At 42.6% G+C, this 26,321-nt stretch overlaps 1 protein-coding gene across 1 annotated transcript in view; it reads left to right on the top strand.

Annotated features, from left to right (window-relative positions):
- Positions 1 to 24,455, top strand: part of tspan15 (tetraspanin 15) — a 58,935-nt gene extending 34,480 nt beyond the window's left edge. Inside the window, exons 6-9 of the mRNA XM_063191788.1 lie at positions 11,004 to 11,054; positions 11,943 to 12,059; positions 20,594 to 21,858; positions 22,306 to 24,455. Coding sequence (XP_063047858.1) covers positions 11,004 to 11,054; positions 11,943 to 12,059; positions 20,594 to 20,749 — 324 coding nt within the window. The 3' untranslated portion in view covers positions 20,750 to 21,858; positions 22,306 to 24,455. The remainder of the gene's footprint in view (positions 1 to 11,003; positions 11,055 to 11,942; positions 12,060 to 20,593; positions 21,859 to 22,305) is intronic.
- The last annotated feature ends 1,866 nt before the right edge of the window (positions 24,456 to 26,321 follow it).

Consider the following 26,321-nt stretch of genomic DNA (forward strand, 5'->3'; position numbering starts at 1 on the left):
CCATACTATTCATGGAATCTGATGAAAGTGGTTTGACCATCAAAACGTTATTCCCTATATTGTGCACTTGATTAAAAAAAAACAAATAAGAATTGTATCTGCCCTGCTCCGGCTTTTTCTCCTCGGCATACAAAATAGGCCAATACAGAGAACAGAGAAGCAGGCTTGTCAGACTCTGATCTCTTGCTCTCAGCCAGATCCGAAAAAGACACAAAAATCAATTTCCTGTTGAACAGTTTGTCATGTCATCTGTGAGGAAGGGCGAGGCATGAGGTGTTTTATTTCTGCGGTAAGCGTGTTGAAGGGACTGCTGTGCTCAGCACCTGATAAAAGCATATCAGGGATAAGTCACTTGTTGAATTGTTCAACTGTCAACTGTCTTTTATTTTAAAAAATAACGTTCACAAAGTGTCCGGCATTACTAAGGTTAAGGTTCAGGCTCTGAGGAAGAGATTGTTTTGTCGCAACGTGTACACCCATCAAATGAAGACGTTTTTAGTTTACTAATAAATAGTGCGCCTTTGTGACGCTTTGGTAAGACTTGGCCTGTAGTGCCAAGGTTAAGGCTGAATCCCATTTAATTCCTTAGCCCTACGCCTTTCCCCTTCCCCTCCATTTTGCATGTTCACGTGTAGGGGTAGTGGCGTCCCAATTCACGTTAAGACCGAGGGGTAGGGGTAAGGGGAAGGAAGGGCTTTATACCCCTCCAAATGGAGATTTTCCTAGGGCAGACTCCAAACAGAGGGCTACGACAAATAGAAATTAGAAATGGGATTCAGCCTAAGTCATAGTCTAACCAGATGCCCAATATTACAGTAAGAATAATTTCAACCACACATTATTAAATGATCCAATATGAACTACATTGTATAGGGCAGTTCTCAATATGAGCAAGTTTTTTTTCTTTTTCTTTCTGTAATCTATGTGTCAGGTCAGAGATTAGGTCAAGGTCATGGAAGGTTAATGTGGAGTGGCCTGTCAGGAATTGAACAGACCATCTGTAAGTTTGCCCACGGGCAGGCTCAGATCAACCAGATAAATTGTTACCAGTAAACCCATTTCAGATGACCTGCACGAACCCTAAAACAAATCACCGCTCTTTCAGATAAGGGTGTTATTTTTCTGTGAAGTAATTCCGTTCACATTTCTGGATCTCTGGAAGAAAATCCCTCTCGGAGGCACACAGACAGATGCAGTACATCCCTTCAGGGATGATGGGCTGACGCAGTCGGCCATCAAAACCACAGCTGCCCACCGTATACAGGAATGAAAAGATACCTTTGAAACCCAGCGTTGAGGCCTGATTGGGCCGTCGCTTGTTTTTATTATTGTGTCTTGTGAAGGCTTTACTTGAAAGTGGCAGCAGGGGACAAAAGAGCTTACAAGTGACAGCACACCAAACCCCAGATTACTTTTCTGTGCTGTGTGCACTCTTGTTTTTTTAGACTTTTCTTCATGTTTGTTTATTCTTTATTGTTTGTTTTCCTCTGAATTATTTCAAAAGTGTGTTTAGAACTTTGAATGTGGACATATCAATTGCCTGAAATGCTTGCTTGAACTATAAATAGACATTAAAACTTCAACTTCACGTGGAACTTGAAAATAAGAAAACGCATAAACTGAACATGAAATAACGTCGCCAACTCTCAATCTTAATGTTTGCTGTGGCAGAACAAAAGCAAATCTGTCAGTGAGGAGGAACTGCGTCTCCCCAGGGAGATCTGCTGAAATGAACTCAGAACTCACTCATATCTCCAAACTGCATGGGATTTACTTTTGACAATCCTACATCAACAAATCGTGAAGCCGGAGCTGGACTGGCCATCTGGCATAGCGGGCATTTCCCGATGGGCCACGCACCCTCGCCCACAAGGGTGTGTCAGTTCTGCGCCGCTAATTATGAGGGGCCCCTTTGTGCCTGGGCACTATTTCTTTTTTGAGATGAGATGAGATGACGTTTTTATTCAATATCATTGCAGGTGAGAAAGACATTCAGCGATTGATTGCTTTATTTCTCCCCCACCATACAGCCACAATGACTGGATGTCTCCCTCCGGTGATATATCATGTTAGCAGTCTAAATTCAACATGGAGAGAGTAGGAATAACTAGAAGAGCGTTGGGATCTGACTCCGATAGTGTCGAATTAACACAGTAAACTCTACTGTGTACACAGACGTGGGAGCTTTTGGATTAATCTGGCAGAGCTGTGCTATTGGTCTCCTGCTGCCACATCTGGATGCACAGTGTGGAGGGTTGGGGGCTGTTTTTGGGGCCTCCTATTGATACCTGCCCGGCCCCCATGTGATTGTAGATGTGTATATGTGATATCTGTTACAGGTTTTTGTAACCATGTTGGAAATATAAGTGTTTCTCCGCTTTCACATGTAATCCCTTGGATACCCTTTGTCTTCCTATATCCATAAATAAACTAAACCAAACCACACCATCCCTCATCATACAACTCCACATTCAGGGGGACAGATTCATCAGAGCTTTGAGCAGAAAATCAAAATGGCGCAGCATGGGGACAATTATCGACACAGGCTGATTGTCACAGCAGCAATTACTTAAACTCAGCCCCCGCTTAGAGATGCACCGTGAATGCTTGAATGTCCCTTTGAGCGCATGGAGACTACGGCTAGATATTGATGCAAATGACAGAGTTGCATGCCTGCTTTCACCAACTGGTCTTGCGTTCCTTTCATTGAATTTTTCTTGCGTACGCACACCGACTTGAAATGAAATGAAATGAATGGAAATATACTGCAATTGTGTTGTGTTTTGGGGGGCTTTTGATAATGTGAATCCGTTCTAATTTTGCAATGCGGGTTTTTCAGTGTTATTGTTGTGTAATGCAGGTTTTCAGTGTAATGGTTTTGTAATGCGAGATTTAAGTGGGAAGTTTTCTGAATGGGTCGAGTGCCTTTGAGAGCCTGGGGACGTGTTGCAAGAGGGGTTTTGCTGACCTTCACTTGATTTCTTCTTTTCTGTGTTCAATAGCCACCAATGAATATTCAGACCATGTGCACTGTGCACAGTGGCTCAGATCATGTTTTTGATTTGTCTGGTATTTCCCAGAATGCTTTACCAATGTGTTGAGGTGAGGTGTGCAGACTTTCTCTGGCTGCTACACATGGCATCGATTTGTCCTTGACTCTGAAGTAAATTGAGTTGCCTCTTGTGTTGCTAGAAATTTGCATCACAGACAGAGACGGTGTATGCTCACGGTAGTCACTTTAGATTGAAACCTACTGTACCGTAACTAACATCCCATACCGTATATGCAGCGCTTGTTGATGATTGTCCCAGAACTTAGAGAGAAGTGCATCTTCTCACAGTGAGGGTTACGTGTTGTAGTGTAGAGTGTTGGTGTGTTTCTCAGTGAAGGGTACGTGTTGTACTGTAGTGTAGAGTGATAGTGTGTGGCTCAGGAGTGTTGTAGTGTATAGTAGTGATTCTCAACCCGTGGGCCGGGGGTCATTGGTCATACCGGCCTTGGAGGTATTCTAAGTGGGCCTTGAAATCGTTTTCTAAAAATCAAATTAATATTTGCTTTGTAATGGCATTTTAGCATACTACTGTCTTAGCATACTACTGTCTTACTACTGTCTCAATATGATGCATGTATTGGGCATAAACCTTTCTTATTGAGTCTTAATGTGCTCAAAACGATGTTTGCTCTGAAACGGCTACAAATTTAGTAGGCCTAATGCAACTTTACCTGTGTGATTTTTTCATTGAAATAGCTTTTGATTTAATTTCAGACCTCTAAATTTCCTAATTTCATAGATGATGATTTTCAGTTATTTACCAGACGGAAAGGCTTTGAAACTCTGTTTTGCATAATATTCTGGAACAGGCCATTTTAAGGTTTTTTTTTTTGTTAATGGAAGATTCATTCAAAACATTTGATTTGTACTATAATGGTTGATGACTTGAACAAAACATGATGACTGGTTTATATTGAACAATTACTAATTGGGAAAGTCTGTGAAAAAAAAATAATTTGCATAATAACTTGGAACACGGTGTAGAGTGTTGGTGTTTCTAAGTGAGGGTGTAGTGAAGGGGAAACAGCTCGTTGTCAGGACAAAGTGCACCCACAACCCTGGTGATGGTCAGTGTAGAGTGTTTGTGCATGGCTCAGTGAAGGTTACGTGTTGTAGTGCAGAGTGTTGGCGTGTTGTAGTGTAGCTCAGTGAAGGTTTTATGTTGTCGTGCAGAATATTAGTGTGTTGTAGTGTAGAGTGTTGGTGTGTTGTGGCTCAGTGAGGGTTACATGTTGTAGTGTAGAGTGTTGATGTGTTGTGACTCAGTGAGGGTTACATGTTGTAGTGTAGAGTGTTGGTGTGTTGTGGCTCAGTGAGGGTTACATGTTGTAGTGTAGAGTGTTGGTGTGTTGTTCAGTGAGGGTTACATGTTGTAGTGTACAGTGTTGATGTGTTGTAGTGTAGTTTTGGTGTTTCTGCGTGGCTCAGTGAAGGTTACGTGTTGTAGTGTACTGTGTTACTGTGTTGTAGTGTAGAGTGTTGGTGTGTGGCTCAGTGAGGGTTATGTTTTGTAGTTTAGTGTTGGTGTGTTGTAGTGTTGCTCAGTTGAGGGTTACGTGTTGTAGTGTAGGGGAGACCGGGTATGAACGTAACAAAGGGATAGTTGTAACAGCCTCAATTCCAACAATCAGGGATAAGATATGAGTCATGTGACACCATCAGTTCCCTCAGACTGTCATTGTGATAGTCCATGGAAGATTTCAAGCCACAGACATAATTTCTCTTGGAGCTACGGGGAAAAGTCATGTTTTGAGGTATGAAAGTAACATTTTTTTTTAATTTTTGGTCTGGTGCCTTTCCTGTTGTAGATAATGTTGTATGTGTTATATCAGGTGAAACTACAGTTTCTCAAGTCATGAATGGTGTAACTGTCCCTTGCTATTGTTAGTACACCATGCTAAAACAGCTATCTAAACAATGAACGACTGTGCTGGGGTAGGTTGTAACAGGAGTGTCTGAAAATGTCATAACCATCCTTGGGCAGTAACATAAGATGTTTTTTGTGATTCAGTTCCCTCAGACTGTCACTGTGATCGTCCGTGTAAGATTTCAAGCCACAGATATCATTTCTCTTGGAGCTATGGGGAAAAGTCCAGTTTTTGGGGTATGAAAGTAACAAAAAAAATGTATTCTTATTTTTTGACATTGAAAATTAATTTCTATAGGACTACATTAATGTGAGCAATTGTTCTGTTCTCATGATGTTTGTAAGGAGTAAATAAATTGCCATATCGTATTGAGTCCCATTAATTTATATGCTGTTACAACCTACCCCGATAGGCGTTACAACCCACCCCAGTAGGTTTCTATGCTGTTACATCCTACCCCAGTAGTGCACACTTTGCATTTGGCATGATTTCAGATGTTATGTCACGTAATAGAGGACATTTAAATTGTTGTCATTTGTAGTAGACATATGTGTGTGCTTTGCTAAAAGTTATAGAAGTGTAGCGTTTAAATAAATAGTTTTAGAGAGTAATTTAGAGTGCTCTCAAAACAATGTTACTTTCATACCCGGTCTCCCCTACACATGTGTTGGTGTGTTGAAATGTAGAGTGTAGAGTGTTGGTGTTGGTGTGTGTGGCTCAGTGCAGAGCGTTGGTGTTTGTGTTGCCACCCCTGAGTCATCAAGGCAGAGTGAGTTTGACTGAGACGCCACTCCAACTGACTGACTCACTCCCATTACACGGCCCCGCTTCTGCTTTCCGCTCGCCGATATAGCTGGAGAGGATAAAATAAGCTGCCTCAACACCTGTGGTTAAAAAGCTGAAAATGAGGCTTTTAACGAGCTCTTGCCCTCTATCTTTCCCTCTCTCTCTCGCTGTCTTTTTCTCTCCCTCTCACTCGCGCTCTCTACCTCCCTCTCTCTCTTTCCCTCCCTTTTTCTCTCTCACTCTCTTTCCCTCCTCTCTCCCTCTCTCCCTCTCCCTCCCTCTCTGTCTGTCTGTCTCTCTCTCTCTCTCTCTCTCTCTCTCTCAACCCTGCCCTCTCTCACCCTGCCTCTCTCACCCTGCCCCTCCTCTCTCCCTCTCTCCCTCTCCCTCCCTCTCTGTCTGTCTGTCTCTCTCTCTCTCTCTCTCTCTCTCTCTCTCTCTCTCTCTCTCCCCCTGACCTGTGGTGGTAGTAGTGCTGTTTGAAAGGGCCTCATGCTGGGGCAAGTGATGTGGTGATGGCCGCACAGCTCTTCGTCTGCTGTTGTCATTTAAATAAATGATGATGCTCCTGTTGTGCGCTCCACTCAACTGCCTGCTGGCCTCCTCCTCCTCCTCTTCCTCCTCCCCTTCCTCTCCCTCTTCCTCCTCTCCTCCTCCTCTACCCCTACAATCTCCCTTCTCCCCCTCCTCCTCCTCCTCCTCCTCCTTTCCTCTTCTCCTCTACCCCTACAATCTCCCCCTTATCCTCTTCCCCCTTATCCTTCCCCTACTCCTCCTTTCCCTACTCGTCCTCTCCTGTCCTCTCCTGTTCCTGTTCTCCCTCTCTCTTTTCTCCTGCGTGCCTCCTCCTCCTGCTCCTCCTCTTCTCCTCTACAATCTCCCTTCTCCCCCTCATCCTCTTCCCCCTTATCCTATCCCTACTCCTCCTCTACCCCTTCTCCTTTTCCTTGCCATCCTCTTCATAATTGTCATCTCCTGTCGTCCCCTATTCTTGTTCCCTCTCTCCTTTCTCCTCCTCCTCCTCCTTCTTCTTCTACTCCTTCTAAAAAATCAAATTAATATTTGCTTTGTAATGGCATTTTAGCATACTACTGTCTTAGCATACTACTGTCTTACTACTGTCTCAATATGATGCATGTATTGGGCATAAACCTTTCTTATTGAGTCTTAATGTGCTCAAAACGATGTTTGCTCTGAAACGGCTACAAATTTAGTAGGCCTAATGCAACTTTACCTGTGTGATTTTTTCATTGAAATAGCTTTTGATTTAATTTCAGACCTCTAAATTTCCTAATTTCATAGATGATGATTTTCAGTTATTTACCAGACGGAAAGGCTTTGAAACTCTGTTTTGCATAATATTCTGGAACAGGCCATTTTAAGGTTTTTTTTTTTGGTAATGAAAGATTCATTCAAAACATTTGATTTGTACTATAATGGTTGATGACTTGAACAAAGCATGATGACTGGTTTATATTGAACAATTACTAATTGGGAAAATCTGTGAAAAAAAAATAATTTGCATAATAACTTGGAACACGGTGTAGAGTGTTGGTGTTTCTCTAAGTGAGGGTGTAGTGAAGGGGAAACAGCTCGTTGGCAGGACAAAGTGCACCCACAACCCTGGTGATGGTCAGTGTACTAGAGTGTTTGTGCATGGCTCAGTGAAGGTTACGTGTTGTTGTACAGAGTGTTGGCGTGTTGTAGTGTAGCTCAGTGAGAGTTATATGTTGTCGTGCAGAATATTAGTGTGTTGTAGTGTAGAGTGTTGGTGTGTTGTGACTCAGTGAGGGTTACATGTTGTAGTGTAGAGTGTTGGTGTGTTGTGGCTCAGTGAGGGTTACATGTTGTAGTGTAGAGTGTTGGTGTGTTGTGGCTCAGTGAGGGTTACATGTTGTAGTGTAGAGTGTTGGTGTGTTGTTCAGTGAGGGTTACATGTTGTAGTGTACAGTGTTGATGTGTTGTAGTGTAGTTTTGGTGTTTCTGCGTGGCTCAGTGAAGGTTACGTGTTGTAGTGTACTGTGTTACTGTGTTGTAGTGTAGGAGGAGTGTTGGTGTGTGGCTCAGTGAGGGTTATGTTTTGTAGTTTAGTGTTGGTGTGTTGTAGTGTTGCTCAGTTGAGGGTTACGTGTTGTAGTGTAGGGGAGACCGGGTATGAACGTAACAAAGGGATAGTTGTAACAGCCTCAATTCCAACAATCAGGGATAAGATATGAGTCATGTGACACCATCAGTTCCCTCAGACTGTCATTGTGATAGTCCATGGAAGATTTCAAGCCACAGACATAATTTCTCTTGGAGCTACGGGGAAAAGTCTAGTTTTGAGGGATGAAAGTAAAAATTTTTTTTTTTTTAATTTTTGGTCTGGTGCCTTTCCTGTTGTAGATAATGTTGTATGTGTTATATCAGGTGAAACTACAGTTTCTCAAGTCATGAATGGTGTAACTGTCCCTTGCTATTGTTAGTACACCATGCTAAAACAGCTATCTAAACAATGAACGACTGTGCTGGGGTAGGTTGTAACAGGAGTGTGTCTGAAAATGTCACAACCATCCTTGGGCAGTAACATAAGATGTTTTTTGTGATTCAGTTCCCTCAGACGGTCATGTGATAGTCCATGTAAGATTTCAAGCCACAGATATAATTTCTCTTGGAGCTATGGGGAAAAGTCCAGTTTTTGGGGTATGAAAGTAACAAAAAAAAATGTATTCTTATTTTTTGACATTTAAAATTAATCTCTATAGGACTACATTAATGTGAGCAATTGTTCTGTTCTCATGATGTTTGTAAGGAGTAAATAAATTGCCATATCGTATTGAGTCCCATTAATTTATATGCTGTTACAACCTACCCCGATAGGCGTTACAACCCACCCCAGTAGGTTTCTATGCTGTTACATCCTACCCCAGTAGTGCACACTTTGCATTTGGCATGATTTCAGATGTTATGTCACGTAATAGAGGACATTTAAATTGTTGTCATTTGTAGTAGACATATGTGTGTGCTTTGCTAAAAGTTATAGAAGTGTAGCGTTTAAATAAATAGTTTTAGAGAGTAATTTAGAGTGCTCTCAAAACAATGTTACTTTCATACCCGGTCTCCCCTACACAGTGTTAGTGTGTTGAAGTGTAGAGTGTAGAGTGTTGGTGTTGGTGTGTGTGGCTCAGTGCAGAGCGTTGGTGTTTGTGTTGCCACCCCTGAGTCATCAAGGCAGAGTGAGTTTGACTGAGACGCCACTCCAACTGACTGACTCACTCCCATTACACGGCCCCGCTTCTGCTTTCCGCTCGCCGATATAGCTGGAGAGGATAAAATAAGCTGCCTCAACACCTGTGGTTAAAAAGCTGAAAATGAGGCTTTTAACGAGCTCTTGCCCTCTATCTTTCCCTCTCTCTCTCGCTGTCTTTTTCTCTCCCTCTCACTCGCGCTCTCTACCTCCCTCTCTCTCTTTCCCTCCCTTTTTCTCTCTCATGCTCTTTCCCTCCTCTCTCCCTCTCTCCCTCTCCCTCCCTCTCTGTCTGTCTGTCTGTCTATCTCTCACTGTCTCTCTCACCCTGCCTCTCTCACCCTGCCCCTCTCTCTCTCTCTCTCTCTCTCTCTTTCTCTCTCTCTCTCTCTCTCTCTCTCTCTCTCTCTCTCTCTCTCTCTCTCTCTCTCTCTCCTCCCTGACCTGTGGTGGTAGTAGTGCTGTTTGAAAGGGCCTCATGCTGGGGCAAGTGATGTGGTGATGGCCGCACAGCTCTTCGTCTGCTGTTGTCATTTAAATAAATGATGATGCTCCTGTTGTGCGCTCCACTCAACTGCCTGCTGGCCTCCTCCTCCTCCTCTTCCTCCTCCCCTTCCTCTCCCTCTTCCTCCTCTCCTCCTCCTCTACCCCTACAATCTCCCTTCTCCCCCTCCTCCTCCTCCTCCTCCTTTCCTCTTCTCCTCTACCCCTACAATCTCCCCCTTATCCTCTTCCCCCTTATCCTTCCCCTACTCCTCCTTTCCCTACTCGTCCTCTCCTACCCTCTCCTGTTCCTGTTCTCCCTCTCTCTTTTCTCCTCCTCCTCCTCCTCTTCTCCTCTACCCCTCTAAATCTCCCTTCTCCCCGTCATCCTCTTCCCCCTTATCCTATCCCTACTCCTCCTCTACCCCTTCTCCTTTTCCTTGCCATCCTCTTCATAATTGTCATCTCCTGTCGTCTCCTATCCTTGTTCCCTCTCTCCTTTCTCCTCCTCCTCCTCCTTCTTCTTCTACTCCTCCTCCTCTCCCTCCATTCCTTTGCCCTCCTTCCTCCATCATAACCTCCTCATATGATTGCGTTCTGACATCTCTCCAGACGCCTCCGTAGCCAGGATCCGTTGCTCGGATCCGTTGCTCGGATAGGTTGACACCATATTACTGACCCGGTGCCCTTAGTAATGTAATGTAATACCGGAAGGCCAAGTGATGCAGACTGATGCAGACAGTACAAACAGCCCTCCTTGATAATGTCTGTCTGTCCTTCCGCAAGTGCCAATAACCAGCCCAGCTGAGGAGAACCAGACATGCGACACGAGAGGTTGTTGTAGACCAGTGTTTCTCAACCTTTTTTGAGCAAACGCCCCTTGACCTCATCATAAGCATTCCAACGCCCCCTTGACCTCATCATAAGCATGCCAACACCCCCCCCCCTCCCCACCACTCCCCTTATCATTAAACACTAAAATAGACCAATTCCCCACAATGACAACTGAGCCATGCCCACTCTCCCCTTCATCTGTATCCTTATCAGCACCCCCCTAGGGCTTCCTAGTGCCCCCTGGGGGCTGTAGAGCCCCCGCTGAGAAACACTCGAGCGTTGAAGTGAATCTGAAATGCTGCCGGTGGTAGTTGTCTGTGGGAGCAAGTGTGCCATCACTGGAGTAAATAATGAGGCGTGAGAGCGGAGGGAATGTTCTTACTCCAGGGCCCATTACACTTTAAAACATCCACTTCAACTCCGCTGTGGTGCTGCTTTGGATCATGCCATTTTGGGTGATTGCTGAAGATGATGCCAAGAGCCTGCATAAAAATGATGCCTATTGAGTACTTCAGAAGGCATTTTCGGCGAGTTGTCATTTGGACTGCTCTGAAATGTTTCCTCTTAAGTTTTTTTGCAATATTTAGCTCACTTGTTCTTAGCTTACGCCTACAACACTGAACTCATCTGGAAAGTGAATTTCTGTTTGACGTGCAAGCCACTGTATATTTTTGTGAAACTAAAAGCTCTCTCTCTCTCCCTCTCTCTCTCTCTCTCTCCCTCTCTCTCTCTCTCTCTCTCTCCCCTCTTTTAGCCTGGTCAAGTTGTCAATACACTGTGTGGATCTGGAGTGCTGAATAAAGACGTGAGTACCTGTTTGATCTCCCATAAACTATCATGTTAATCATTTAATGGGTGGCAGGCTTGTTTAAAATTAAATGTCAGGCTTAAAGGAATGCACTCTGGACTTGAAACAGTGACATTTTTGGACAATCTCCTCCGAACATCATCAGGAAAACCATCATCCTTAGAGGTGTTTTTTGGGGGTGGGTGGGCACCAAAATAGTTCTTGCATACCCCCCCAGAAATGAGTAGTTGCGCCCCTGCTGCCACTTTTTCAATGCATGAAATGGTTCCAATTACATCAACATTTGCAACCATCCAAGATAATCTGTGCACAGTAATCATTATAATTAAGTGTAGATAAAATAGTGTACCAAGTAACATGCACAGACATTTAACTGTTTACTGAAACTGGGCTGTTTTTACTTCTCAGCATATCAGCTTATGAGCAAAATTAAGTTGTTTTGAGATGATGGCTCTTTCATTCAGATAAGATTGCTGGCTATTACTATTTCCTGAAAAAGCTTACCGGTTACTACATTCAGGGCCGGATTAATGCACAGGGTGGCTGCAGCCTAGGGACCCCCATCTGCCAGGAATTGCAGAATTGTGACAAGATGCAATATTGGTAAAATTCAGCTGGTGTGTTGAGTACAATTGGTAAACATGTTATCCTTAATTCCTAACTCGTAATTATGACACTGTCTATATAAATTTGTCGCAGAACTTGTCTTCCAGGTGGGCCCACAACAACCTGTAGCCTGGAAACCCCAGGCCATCTTAATCCGGCCCTGACTACATCATAACACCATTGCAATGACAATGCAATGCAATGTTTTAACCCCTTAGTGCAGAGCTAAGCAGAGCTGTCTAACCTTTCTCTCACCAAAATTGTTGCAAATTGCAACAGCGGCAGGGAGCCGGGCAGGTGATCCATGCTCGAGGCTGCACCAGTGCCATCCTCATCTGGTTCATGGATAACTACAAGATCATGGCTGGGCTGCTCCTCGGCATCCTGCTGCCACAGGTGAGTGTCCACCATTTGAGATATTTAGATACAAAGCGGATTCCAAAAAAGTTGGGACACTTTGTATTTTGTGAATAAAATCAAAATGCTGTCATTTTCAAAACATCTAATATGTTAATAAGGTAGAGCATTATGTACAGACAACATATCAGTTGTTAAAGTCGAGCAGAATTATTGTTTTGAGGTAATTATGTGATCATTTAAAATTTGACCCATGCAACAAATCTCAAAAAAGTTGGGACAGGGCCAAAACATGTTGTAATAGTTGGATAATTCTAAAAATAACACAAGGAAGAATATTTTAAAAGGAACTATATTGACTGCCAACATTAATGCACAACTAAAATACCATCACAGAAAGGCTGTGGCACTCAGCAGTGAAGATTTTGAGGGACTAATTACTTATCTATTACACAGAAAGATTGAATTATCAAAATTGCAGGCATATAAGGCCTATTTCCGTAATATAGAGTTCTGTGTTATCATTGCATGAGTTATGAGATCATGAAATACTTGTGGTCAATAAGCAAACTATGACACTCCAACAATGACAGCTCTCGAAAAAATGACCATAAACACAACACTTGATTAATGCACATGATGCAGACATTAAACAGTGTTACATGCAGAAAAGCTCATTCTATGGACCTAGGAGACATGTGAAACTGTCCTCTGATTACAGGATGGAAAATAGTTAATCCTGTTTGAAAATTATGGAGTCATGCACCCTCCAGGTTATATAGAAAATGAATACTTCATCTTGATTTAGTGGTCAGTCTGAAAGACAGCATATACGATGGTAAGGGGGTGCAGAGGTGACTTGGTTAGGGTCTTCTTACTCATGTAGAGCATTAAAATGAATGTTAAATGATGCATACAGACTTTAAACAGCAAAACATAGCTACCAAGGCATTATATTTTGGAGCACCGCCTTTAGGTATTGTCCCCTAATGGTGGCAAATTTAAATCTCTACTATGTTCCAACAGTGTGGTTCCATCATAAGAGTAAACAGGTCACAAAATTGTTTTCTTGCAGTCAGGATATGCCCATATTAAGCATAACAAAAAGGTAAACAAGTTGAAGAACACACCTATCAGTTGAGCTGCTGAAATAATGTCTCGCACATCAAAATATCTAATTTTTGAATAAAATTATGCCATCAGTCAAAGTATTTAACTGTTCAGTCTCATCCCTTGTGTTGTGTTTAGTCTTATCTAATATAAAATGCATTTTATTGGCCCTGTCCCAACTTTTTTGGGATTTGTTGCAAGGGTGAAATTTTAAATGATCACATAATTACCTCAAAACAATAATTCTGCTTCACTTTAACAACTGATTTGTTGTCTGTACATAATGTTCTACCTTGTTAACATATTATTTGTTTTGAAAATGCCAGCGTTTTGATTTTATTCACAAAATACAAAGTGTCCCAACTTTTTTGGATTCCGCTTTGTATTTATTTTAGATATTTAATTGGGTAACCGTGGCCTTGTGGTTATGGAGTCGGTTTTGGAATCAGAGTCAGAAGGGTTTTTTTGGCCGTGCCATGGCTCAAGCGGTAGGGCACGGCACTGTTACACCGGGGACCCGGGTTCGATTCCCGACCCGAGGTCATCTCCCGATCCTTCCCTGTTTGTCTCTCCCACTCGTTTCCTGTCCCACTCTTCACTGTCCTGTCCGAGTAAAGGTGAAAAAAATATATATTAAAAAGGTCCTACCATGGCTTTAACTGTCCTGCCCTTAATAAAAGCAAAAAGCCCCAAAAATATATTTTAAAAAGGTTGTTTTTGCTATTATTGTTATTCCACTATACCTAATGTGTAAGTACACTGTAATTAAAGGAGTAGTGTTACCTTAAACTCTACTACTACAGTATTTTAAGCTACACACTACATGCCATACATTAACCCTTACCCTATAAAATCTGTGTAAGTGTGCACTTAACCATTGAAATTTACTGTAGTAGTAGAGTTTAGAGTTTGTTTTATTTTATTTTTTTTAAAGGGACGCATTAAACATTATCCTTACAGTATATCAAGGACCAATGTCTGTACCAGGTTATGTTCAGTTGAAGGTGAAGGTTGTGTACATACCAGGAAAAGGTGCAGGACAAAGGCCGACTTTAGTTTTCGGAGTCACACTTAAAGTCCTATTTTTATACAAAAGAGCGAACCTGATGACGCACTGGGCGAAACGTGTTGTTCGCTTTGAAAAATAAAGTAAGAAAAAGAACAGTAAGCAGTGTGTGGTGTCTTTTGAATTTTGTTCATTGTTCACCTTCTCCTGCCTCACACCTGCACCTGCATTTCTGAGGGCTTGTGCACAAGGACTCTCTTGAACTTTGATGTTCAAAAAGGATTTTAAGTATCTCTGTACCAGGTTATAGCCGTACATGCTAATTCTCACCTGCAGTTCCTTGGCATATAATTTCTAAGGTACACAAAGGTGAAAGAAATCGCAAAGCCAAGTGCTACTGCTATTCTACCTCTCGTTCCTCACTGTCACCAGTCACACATGGCTGCAGGTGAAGGGAAGTGAGTTTGTCTTTTTCTTTTCTCTTCCCTGCTGGTTCCTTTCCTGGCTCCTTTCCTCATTCAGTTTTCCTTATCTCCCCAGAACAGTCTATTCCCGTCCACAGCCACCATTAGTCTTCTTCCAATTGCTTTCATCACTCAAACATACACAGAATCACACACGCAGGCACACATGCACACAAACGCAGGCGCGCGCGCACACACACACACACACACACATACAGTGTGTGCACAAACTCCAGTATACACACACACACACACGCGCGCATACATACGTACACACACACACACATACTGTGCGTGTGTACAAACTCAGGTGTATGCACACGCATGCACACACACAACTTGTTCATTATTTCAGTCTCCTGAGACACACAGAGAGACGCAGACAGAGCAGAAGAGAGCTCAGCTATGTGCACGTTTGTTAAAGATCAAATTGATGCTTTTGGGTGTCTGAACTCCCTTTCCTTTGAGTTTTTTATAGCCTCTATTCAGTACAGTGGCACCAACCAAGCTCAGATAGAAGACTCTTATTATTACCGGGCCAAAACCCCCACCTCACATCTCACAAATGTATAGAGGATACAAGCACTACCGGTATCTCGTATATTGTCCTTAATCATTAATGGCATATTACACCCAATACTGAGATATGTTATCATTGATATGTGGGTCTAACAGGAAAGTGATTATGACTGAGGCAGTTTTTTTTATCTTGGTGTAAAATTAATGTGTTTTTGGTCTTACACAAGGCATTGTCCCTAGACATATCCTGCGCGTCGCTAGGAGGAAGACAGTCACAGTCAAAACAACTCATTCATTTCTCCAACTGTTACCACGGTGAGAGAACAGAAATCCACTGGGAGGGTCAGTTCAATCTCTCTGTGTAGTTTTAACACCCAGTGACTCCATGGGGAGGGCGAGCGAAGTCTCTCTGTGTAGTTTATACTCTGATGGACTTTGTCCAAATGAATTCTTCCTCTAGGAGGCTCGGTCCCACGAGGAGGAAACACAGGTCCGTGGAGAGGGCCGGCTAGCCACACACACTCTGGAGCTTAATTTATACCCACTGACTTCATCCAGCTTATTATTGGAGCCATATGGGAAATGGCCGGTAGTGCCACCATGACAGACGGAACGCAAAGTTTCAGATTTATAGAGCTTAAAAAGTTGAATGGGTGTTGGAGAATGAGGTGGTGTTGTGACATAATCACACACACACACACACACACACACACACACACACACACACACACACACACACACACACACACACACACACACACACACACACACACACACACACACACACACACACACACACACACACACAAACCTTGAAACTGTAATCGTGCACAGACGAAGTAGTTTCATCAAGTTGAGCTTGAGGCTCTTTCTGCTTTGAAAGTGGAACTCTGTGATAAACACATTTAGTCAGTGGTTTTCAAAGTGTGGGACGGGGACCCCTGGGGGGCCGTGAGGGGGTGCTAGGGCGGCCGCGGCAAGTTTGTAGGAAACATTGAAAAGCAAAAAAAAAAGATTAAATAAATCAAATTAAGTACACCAAAATAAATCGAAAATAAGCTTAACAATAATCCCATTTGTTGATATATATACCAGTGGGGCATTGACTCACAGGTTGTGAAAGGGGGTGTACAGGAAAAATAGTGGGGCAAGACCCATGTAAGGGGGGGCTTGGCTGGAATCTACCGGTATATGGGGGGCCTTGGGTGGAATCTACCGGTATATGGGGGGGCCTTGGGTGGAATCTACCGGTATATGGGGGGGCCTTTGCTGGAATCTACCGGTATATGGAGGGCCTTGTAATGTCTAAGTTTGGGAAACCCTGCATTAAGCGCAGTGCATATGCACTACATCACACGTCATCGATGCACCTCCCCAGAGGACACGAGATTCGTAATCAGTAGAAAATATATATAGAAATATAAAGTATATGCATCACTTTCTAAGTCTCTTGCATAACAGTAGCGGACGTATGCGGAGACGTATGCCTGTTTATCAGTGGCAGAACAATTGCACACCGGGCCCCAGGGCAAAACACTGTTAGGGCCCCCATACAGCTTGCCAATGTCACAATAGGGCCCCCACTATCAATATGGGAGGGCCCTGGGCCCTGGGGAAAATGCCCTGCTCGCCCCTCCTATAGCTCTGCTCCTGCTGTTTATGCTGTGTAGTAGTATCCCTCAAACCATTTCAGGCCCTCTGGGTGAGAGGGGAAATGAGCCCGCTGGTTGATGTGCACATATAGGTCTGTGGATGTGCATCACTTCATGCGGATGTTTCGAGGGCAATTTTTCCACATCCCTATCAGCGTGGCATTTCTACATTTAGCGAGGCAGGCACTCGAACACAGCTAATTAGGAATTAGGACCGTGGAGCAACGATCAATTTACAAGCCTAATCAGATTACTGAAAGTTCTCAGATGAAAGTGTGTGAAGAAGAGAACTTCTCACATCGGTAGAGGACATTTGGGGGCTATTTTTCATTATAATTATGACTCACACCTTATAGTGCTGGACAGGCTATAATTTCTATCATGACAGTGGACCTGTGGACCTACATGCCTGGGATTAGTGTTATGGGCCGGCTGGCTAGTTGGCTGGGGTGAGAGGCACGTAATGCCATTTGTCTTGTATTGGGCAAGTCCAGGTATTGATTTGAAGCTGAAGCAGCCATATTATAAATCTTGGTCGGCCGACGTGGTCTTGTGGTTCGGTGCCAAAGAGACGCTTATTTGGAGGCATTTTGTTGTGCCTTGGCACTGGCAGCAGGCGTGCCGGGAAGACGAATCAAGTATGACATTTGTGCCTTTTTTTAAAAAAAGAAACCAATTAAACAATTGCATTTCATGTGGTTAAATTGTTAATATCTTTAATTGTTAATATTTAGATTCAACATTCAATCCATATGGAACATGACAAGCATTGAATGCACGTCTGTTTTTGACACAGAAAAGGCAAGTTATGAGATTCTGTGTTCTGAAACTAAGTTTGTCCAACTTCAAATGATTGAGCAACACAAACTTCTGCAAGTGATATTTTTCATCTGATTTGACGAGTGCGTCCAAACAGGGTGCGCAATTCAGAGCTCAGACTTTTGTCTGTCAGCTCGTTAACAAGATGTGTGTTTATTTTGAAATGCCAGAGGCCACTTTGACAGCCAAATTACATCTAACAAAATAAGTCCCCGCAGCCGAAGTAAGAAACACAATCTGTAAAGTGTCATTTTGGGAATGGAAAATACAAACTATCTTATTGGGCCATACAACTGTAGTTATTATTTACATGTTTTTCCTGCCAATGTGGTGGTACACGGCATTGCTCTTTCATAGATCTAGTTTGTCAGAATCTATCGCAGACCTATGTATTTACGGCATCATGGCACAAAAACACGAGTTATGAAAAAGCAAAACACTTTCAAAATACATATATTGTTGTGTGGTTATAATTAAACATTTACCAGACAGTCTGTCAGAGAGATTGAATTATTTTTTTATCTGAATCAGCAGTGACGATGAAATAAAATTGCTCAGTTTAAGTTGCAGGAATAGAGTACGCTGGAGTTGTCATCTATTACACCGTGGTGGCTCTACCGGTGCAGGGGTATAGGGCTGTAGATAACACAAGGCTTTGGGGGGGTTAGTCCTTGGAGCCTACTAGTGAGACTCTGTCTGCTGTCCAGCAGCACTTCCTCTGTAAAGCCACTGCTGATGAAAGGCCAGGGTAAACACAAGCATACTTTCACTCCTGTCACCCGGCGGGCTGTGGGAGCTGTTTTATGGGAAGCCCTTTGCCGTAGAGTGCACATACACTGACTCTGGTGTACCACTACTGTCTATGACGGTTTGCTATAAGCTTCCCGGTATGTGACTGTCTGAACGTCTTCCAGGGTTTGTCACCAGCCATGAATGCAGAACCCTAGCCAATGTTTTCAGTTGCCAAATTGGAGCATCTTTCCAAGCCTGTTGAGGTTGAGTGCATGGACGCTGACCATAATGCACCTTGTGCTTTAGCTTTCCCGGCATGTGACTGAACGTCTTCCACGGTTTGTCGGACTCTGCAGCCAAGGAGGCCGAACTCAAGCTGGATGTTGCTAGGTGCCAAATAATAGCATATTTCAAAGCTTGTTGATGGATGGATGCTTAGTATGGTGCATTGCCATTACTGGCTAAAAGATGTTTTTTTCCACTTTCTTCATATGTGATTTATCATCTTCCACTGTCTGTCGCTAACCGTGAAGACCAAACCAGAGATTCTTTAAGTATCTTATCTACTCTCTCTGACAGAACCCTGACTGGATGTTGCCAAATTACAGCGTCTTTCCACTTCCCGTTTCGTTTCATTGTTGATTTTTAGTTTTTTTTCTCTGTGTTTTTTGTGCTTGTTTATGGGGCCTCCTGTCATGCTGAAACAAAAAAAGCCGTCAGGCCACAAAAGACTGCGTTGCATGCAAGCATAGAAACAATGGCTTTCTTTTCCTTAGTTGTCAGCATTGGGTATTGTTTTGGAGCCATGTTTAACATGAAGGCTTCAGAGCTCACATGTGGCCTAACTGTCGCATTCCTTGCCATACATGGCTATTCATCATGGTTTGGTTGGAAAAGGGGGGTGGTGGCGGTGGTTCTGGAAGGCATCAATCAGTCGTCAGCACTTACTGTGCCCACCCTGCGAGCACTTACAACAGAGCATATTTATGAGTTTCTAGAAGACATTTTGTTAGGCAGAGGGGTAGACTGTAGACCTTAACATGTTTTGTGTTGTGTCCATTCTTGCATGTTTGTTATTTTATGTGTTGTCTGCTAGGTTGATTTGAAGTTTATGTGAGTTGTCAGACTCTCTGTGCCCAAAACAAATTTCTCTTTAGAAGAGACTATAAAGGCTCATCCTATCCAATCCTATTCCATCCTATTCTAGCCTATCCTAGGCAGATGTGTGGGGGCTATATTCTCCAATCAGGTATAACTTCCATCATGTGCATCCACGGCCGTAACCAGACATTTTCAATAACTATGTCAAATACACCGTGCTGTACTGCATACTGTACATTTAGAATGCTTCAAACACTTCAGTCAAACTTTGTAAGTTTGTTTTCATTAATCACTGCCTTGAGGATAAATGGGGGTGGTGTATACAGACTGAATTTATCATTGTTGATCATATATCGATTTTCATCATAGATACATTTTACATTACTGAAAAAAATGCAGAGGACATGACCTCTGTGTCCTCAATGGTAGTTACGGCCATGTGTGCATCTTGGTCTCAGCAGGAGCCATCAAGGGATTAGACAGCTGTGTAGATCTGTGCAGTATATACGTAAACATGTACTTTCCTTATATTTTATAATGAATATGTGTTCCCCATATCTTAAAATGTGAAATGATTTCCTTTTGCTGCCTGACTGTGCAGTGTATCGTCTCTATGAAATGCATTTGGGAGTGCAGGCTAACACATTTAGATAAAACATTGTAATCCAAGTCAGCACTGTCGGTCTGAATGGGAGATTTTTGAAAATGAAAATGAAATGCTAATTTCATTTTACACTGCAATGAACCCCAACATGATTTGTGAGTTTTGCCGGCTATGATTTGTATTGCCGTGAAATGAGTCAAACACATTTAATATTCTTGCCTAGACTTTGTTTTGCATCATCCTGAGATAGATGGTCCTTAAGATGCAGAGACTTAGGCAAGTACAATATTCAAACTACTGGATGTGTCTTGTTACAGTAAGTGTTTGGGTTTGATTAAGTTGATGATTGCTACTATAATCTGCAGATATTCTAATAATGAGGCCATATAAGAAGTTTCTGTCGTCAGACTGTCCAACCAAAGGGTTCGACGGCTGTGGGCAGCCGTGTCCTATTGGTTAGCGAGGTGGTCTTAAGATCAGAGGGTTGCAGACTCAACTCAGACTCAACACTCGGATGTAATTGATTAAGTTTGTTTGACCTTTTGACCTTCCCCTGTGTGTTCCAGTTCCTGGGTGTGCTGTTCACCTGGCTCTACATCACGCGTGTGGAGGACGCCATAGAGGAGTACAGCCATTATGAGAGAGTGCTGCTGGACAGGAGAGGAGCCAAGCAGCAGGGCAAGGTGTCCAGGTGGTGCCGATGCCTGCCCGAACTGGAATGAGGCAACCAAATGATACAGGCGCCTGCCTGAATTGGACTGAGGCAATGAAGGTCATGACAATCTACTAATACCATCACTGCCTCTCAGGGCTGGACTGGCCATCTGGGAAACTGGGCATTTCCTGGTGGGCCCTGCACCCTCGTGGGCCCCTATTTTCAGAAATGTCACATTTTTACATTTCTGAAAATAGGGGCCCATGAGGGTGCTTGGCCCACCGGTGAGTCAGTTCTGTGCCGCTAATTATGAGGGGCCCTTTTAAGTCAAAAGTCCCCGGGCCCTACTTCTCCTCCTCTCCAGCCCTGATGGCTCTTCAGAGCACACATGTACAGTACAGATATACGGTATGACATATCTATTCTACAGTACATGCCCGAACTGCACTGAGAAAACCAACGGTTTCAGCCCATGACGATCTACAAATACCACAGTACCCCTTGAGAGCATAGACATACTGTACAGTATAGACCATTGACATGTATAAGTATATGGACAGCGGACTTCTACTGTATTCCATTTAATCGTTTTGAAACATCCGCGATTGATCTGCGAAAATACTTCTGCCCCAAAATTTCCGGAAGGGTACCTTAGCAACGCTGAGAACATGTGTTGATTGGCTGACACCTCGTTGCGTTTGACTGTCAATCAATAGAATTCTAAAACAATTCTAACCGTCAATCAACCCAACTAATAATGCTCATTGGTCATTTAAATAATTAGATTAGGCAATGGCGCTCTACTTTCTTGTTCTGCCCCAAAACATTCTCAAGTCCCGCCTCCAGCCGTTGCTTCAGTTATGAATCACAGGTACAATGTCCCCTTTATTCAGGTCAGTGGTATAGACATATGGCATATGTATACACATGCCCGAGCAGGACTGAGCCAGCAAGGTCCATGACAATCCACAAATACCACTAGTACCTCCTTGAGAGCATAGACATGGGTCAATGACATTTTTCATTAGACATCAGGTGATGCAACCACAGCTAATGCCTCTATTGTATTAATTTATTTGATTAGTTGTTAATTGGTAATTAATGCACACACAACGAATATGCTTTTTATATAATCCGTTAAAAACAAACAGAAGAAAAGTTAATGGCAGCATTTAGGTCAGGGGTCCCTAAACTAAGGCCCGGGGGCCCGATGCGGCCCGCTATGCCAGTCATCTCTCTGCTCCTCACCATTTGAACTGGCCCAAAGAAGCAATCCTATCTTGTCTTGATAGTTTCTCATCTCACTGTAATATAAACAGGCCTACCATTTATATTGTATCACTCATAAACTGTAAATCACCAAATGTTTCTAACCTTTCCTTGCTATTTTTACATGGTTATCAGAAATTAAAAGGAATACCTGTGGTATTTCAAATAGAAGAAACATGTGAAGTACTCACTTCTTTTGCAAATCACTTGTGATGAACTATTTTTGCTAGAAATTATGGCTATAACAGGCAGTGGCCTAGTATTAAAGCCCACATGATTGATCCGGCCCCTGATGACAGTCAGGAACGATAATGTGGCCCCCAGAGAAAAAAAGTTTGGTGACGCCTGATTTAGGTCAATGATGGCCTTAGCTGTGGTTTCCTTAGCTGTCGTTGCACCAACCTGAAGCCTACTTCTAAAAAATGCCAATGACCCACATGTTATGACATATACAGTATGTCTATCTATCTATGGTTGAGGTTGCGGGTTGATTTCCTCAGCCTACTAGAAAAACAACATGGATAACGGCACAAGGGGATATGAAGATTAAATGGCTTCCTGGTGTGTCAAACTATATGATTTGATTTCATGACGTGTGTGTGTGTGTGCGAGTGCATGTCTGCACGCATTTTCATGAAGTGTATGTGAGTGCGTGCGTGCGTGCGTGCGTGCGTGCGTGCTAACCTGGCTGCCAATTGAAGGCAGCTATACCCTATCTAGCTAGCGGCTCAGGGAGACTCTCTTCTTTTTCTGATCTTGCCAAAGGTGCGTCAATCAATGGGATTTTGTTTTTGCCATTTTAAGGTTTTGTGTATATTTTGTTTGGGAATAAACATAAAGGGTAAAATGTTCAAAACAACAAAAAATTTGTCACTTCCAACATGGAAAATGACATCTTTTCATTTACGGGATTTGGGAAGATAGTGTGGGATTATTGAATGGTACATTTTTGTCTTTCTTTTTGTGACTGTTGTGACTGGGTCTTAATTTCTGTAGTGATGAACAAAGTGAGTTTGTCCCATCAATGCACACTCCAAGTGCCAAATACCAGAATTAATCTGCACACACAAGATGAACATGTTACTCAGGTTAGAACCCATCCACAACACTTTCACTACCCCGTGTCTTGCCTGCTATTTGCGGTATACAAAACTACTTTTTAGTTTAAAAAAACCCATCCACAACACTTTCACTACCCCGTGTCTTGCCTGCTATTTGCGGTATACAAAACTACTTTTTAGTTTAAAAAAAACCAAAAACAAATGTCAAGAGGGCTCTAAATGTAATGTGTTGCGCATGATCTACTCTGACTATACTAGCACGTTCCATATCTGTGGTATATGACCTTGAAAAGATATTGCAGTATTTTGTACAAGCAACGCATGCTTTTATGGCTTGGGAAATACTACTTGCAACCATGATGTTTGTATTTTGAACTTGGCTTGCCTTCTTCATCTTAATGTATTTCGCGCTGTATACCACTACGCCAAATTACCATGCTGCATTACCATGCTAAATATGAAGAATTAGCTGTGACGACAATTAATCTTTAATTAATTAATCTTTTAAGTCATGTTGTGCTGCACTAAGTTTAAGCTCTTTATAGCCTTTAAAGTGCCACTCCTTCAGCCTATAAATGTAACCTCCGTTTGCCTTGATGGCCTGACATTTAAAAGGATGAATATTTTGTATCTTTTCTATCTTTTTTTGTATCTTTTTAATACATTTTGCTGTCCATGTGAAACAGTTTTCTACATTGACTTGATGCTGGTCAGTAATGGAGCTGTAATTACTCGTCATAGCCACTCTAGTAACTCTGCTGTAATGGTCATAGCCACTGTAGTGATAATGGAGCTTTAATGGAGCTGTAATGGCAGTAACCACTGTAACAGGAACATTTCTCCTTTTCCCTTTAAAAGTGCACTGGACTAATTGAATGAAAAATGTATGCACACTTGAATCCTTTTTAGTTCTTATACTTGCCAAGCTTTTGGTCAAAGATATTCACTACCACCGACCACTACTTCACTCCTACCATCTTGAATGTTGGTCAAAGGATTCAAGTGTGCAGACATTTTTTTCATTCGATATTCACAGGTCTTGCTTATGTGTGGTACCTTTTAGTTGCGAGTGTGGTGTAATCTGTCTACGTACACTGGACTTGGCACCTCTAGGCACTCTCACCAGTCAAAGATGTGTGAAATGCATCATCTACTTTCAGCCAAACTATTACTACTAGTACTACTAGGCATTCGTCAGGACGTGACCTGCACATTGTCTTTTTTCCTAAATGGTTTTCTTGCTTTTAATGTGTTAGTGTTTTGTTATTTGAATCTTTCATTAATTCCATCATGCCATTTATTTTTAATGTGTGTGTGTGCGTGCATGTTTATGTGAATGTTTGTGTGTGTGTGTGTGCTTGCAATCATATTTAGTTGTACCTGGATAGTACGTGTATGTACAGTTTGGCCTGTTGTTGACTAAATAAAAGATGTTTTGCTACATGTGAGATTTCTTTAGTGGCTTTTGTAATACCTCTGGCCGCCCTGCTGGCTTTCTCTGCGTAGTGCCCATGTCTCTGTAAATATTTCACTTGGAGCGCTCTTCCAAATAATCATTGTATCTCTACACATCTCTGTCTCTGTCTCGGCCTCCCTCTCTTTTTCTCTATCTCTTTTTCTCTCTCTCTCTCTCTCTCTCTCTCTCTCTCTCTCTCTCTCTGACACACACACACACTTGACCCTACTTGTCACGTACAGTATGCTGTTCTGCTGTCAGTGTTTTTCTTCCTAAGAACTGCAAGACTCCATAACATGTTTTAAGAATCTATTCATGACAGCTTTTTAAACATAATGATGTCATCAGCTTCATCGTGGGGCAGATCTCTGGTCCAGATAGTATGGCTGAGGCAGACCTGAGAATGATGTTAAGGCGAAGGGCAACTTTCAACAAAACAAATGCGACATCACCCAGTGAAGGAAACAGCACCGGTATACCATAGTCAAAACAAACCTGGTCTTTTTCAACGGTGTTGCACCCAATAAGAGTCAACTCAACAAGGCTCTGCTTATTGGATTGGCTGTGCAGCAGTGTGTGTGGATGGCTAACATGCACACACTCGGCCACTCTGGGAAGAATGTGTTGTTGGCATATTTATGACCTGTCGTCTTGTGTCACCTAACGGTGGACGGGGCAGCTCCTTTATTTCAATGATAGTCCAGCTCCACAGCTCCATGCCATGGCTCAGGATGACTCACGCACTCTGCTTCTGCTTTTTATTTATTTCCAGATCCTCCAGATGCGTTCATACCTGAGTGCAGTCAGTGTTAGTATAGTATATAGAGTACAGTCTCCCACATACAGTAGTACATACGGTACAATAAATAAAATACCAGATTATTTAGGGTTGATGTCGATGCCTGATCTAATATTCCATTTAAAATCAAGTCAAGTCAAGTCGGCTTTATTGTCACTTTCTTTACATGCGCTGGTCATACAAAGAATTGAAATTACGTTTCTTGCTTTCCCATGCAGACATAGATATACTTTATATAGACATAGACAGTATAGGCTACATAGAAGGATACACAAACAGTACACCTAGAGTACACATACAGACATTTTAAGTACAAGACTGGACAACAGAAGACATACAGAGAACATATATTAATAAAAAAAGAGGTATTGTTGTGCAATTTTACTTCAATTATCGAATGGCGGTACGACAGGCTGCATTTCCATGGAAAACATGCATGGAACACAAATCTCCTTTTGCATGTGAAATGGGGAAGTTCTTTGGAGAGTCATGCAGCTGCCATGTTAGTTTTACATCCTTAAGGGACGAGCTTTCCATTTTCCGAAATATCTTGTGTGTGTGCTGCTGTCAGGAAATCCCTGGGCTTTTCTCGGCATCAGAAAGCAATAACAAGTCACCTGCTGCTGCCCCCAATACAGTGGGTAGGAAAAACAGCACTGAGACTTTCTACATTACCCATGTGAATTCAGAGGTTTGAATAAAATGCACACGACACGATCATGTCAAACAATAGAAATGTCACTTGTAGCTGGGAGCAAGCTTCACTCAGTGCTCCTGAAATGTTAAGGGTGCTGACCCAAATGATGGATTCAAATATAACAGGAAAAGGTCACACCTTGCAGCATCAACTGTGTTGTTATTGCCTGTTGCACAGACATGTAGGGTACGCCATGTGCCTTCTTCAGCGTGGCAGGTGCACCCCTTTTTTGTTTTGTTAAACCATAAAAGTGCACTGGCACTAGCAGAGGTGTATGAAGTAGAAGTACTGCCCTACAAAGGCAAAGTGCAGTATCCGTGTCGACATGGAAACTGAGAAAAATGCCTTCAAAGTTGG

This window comes from Engraulis encrasicolus, chromosome 24 (assembly GCF_034702125.1).
Source record: "Engraulis encrasicolus isolate BLACKSEA-1 chromosome 24, IST_EnEncr_1.0, whole genome shotgun sequence".
Classification (NCBI taxonomy): domain Eukaryota; kingdom Metazoa; phylum Chordata; class Actinopteri; order Clupeiformes; family Engraulidae; genus Engraulis; species Engraulis encrasicolus.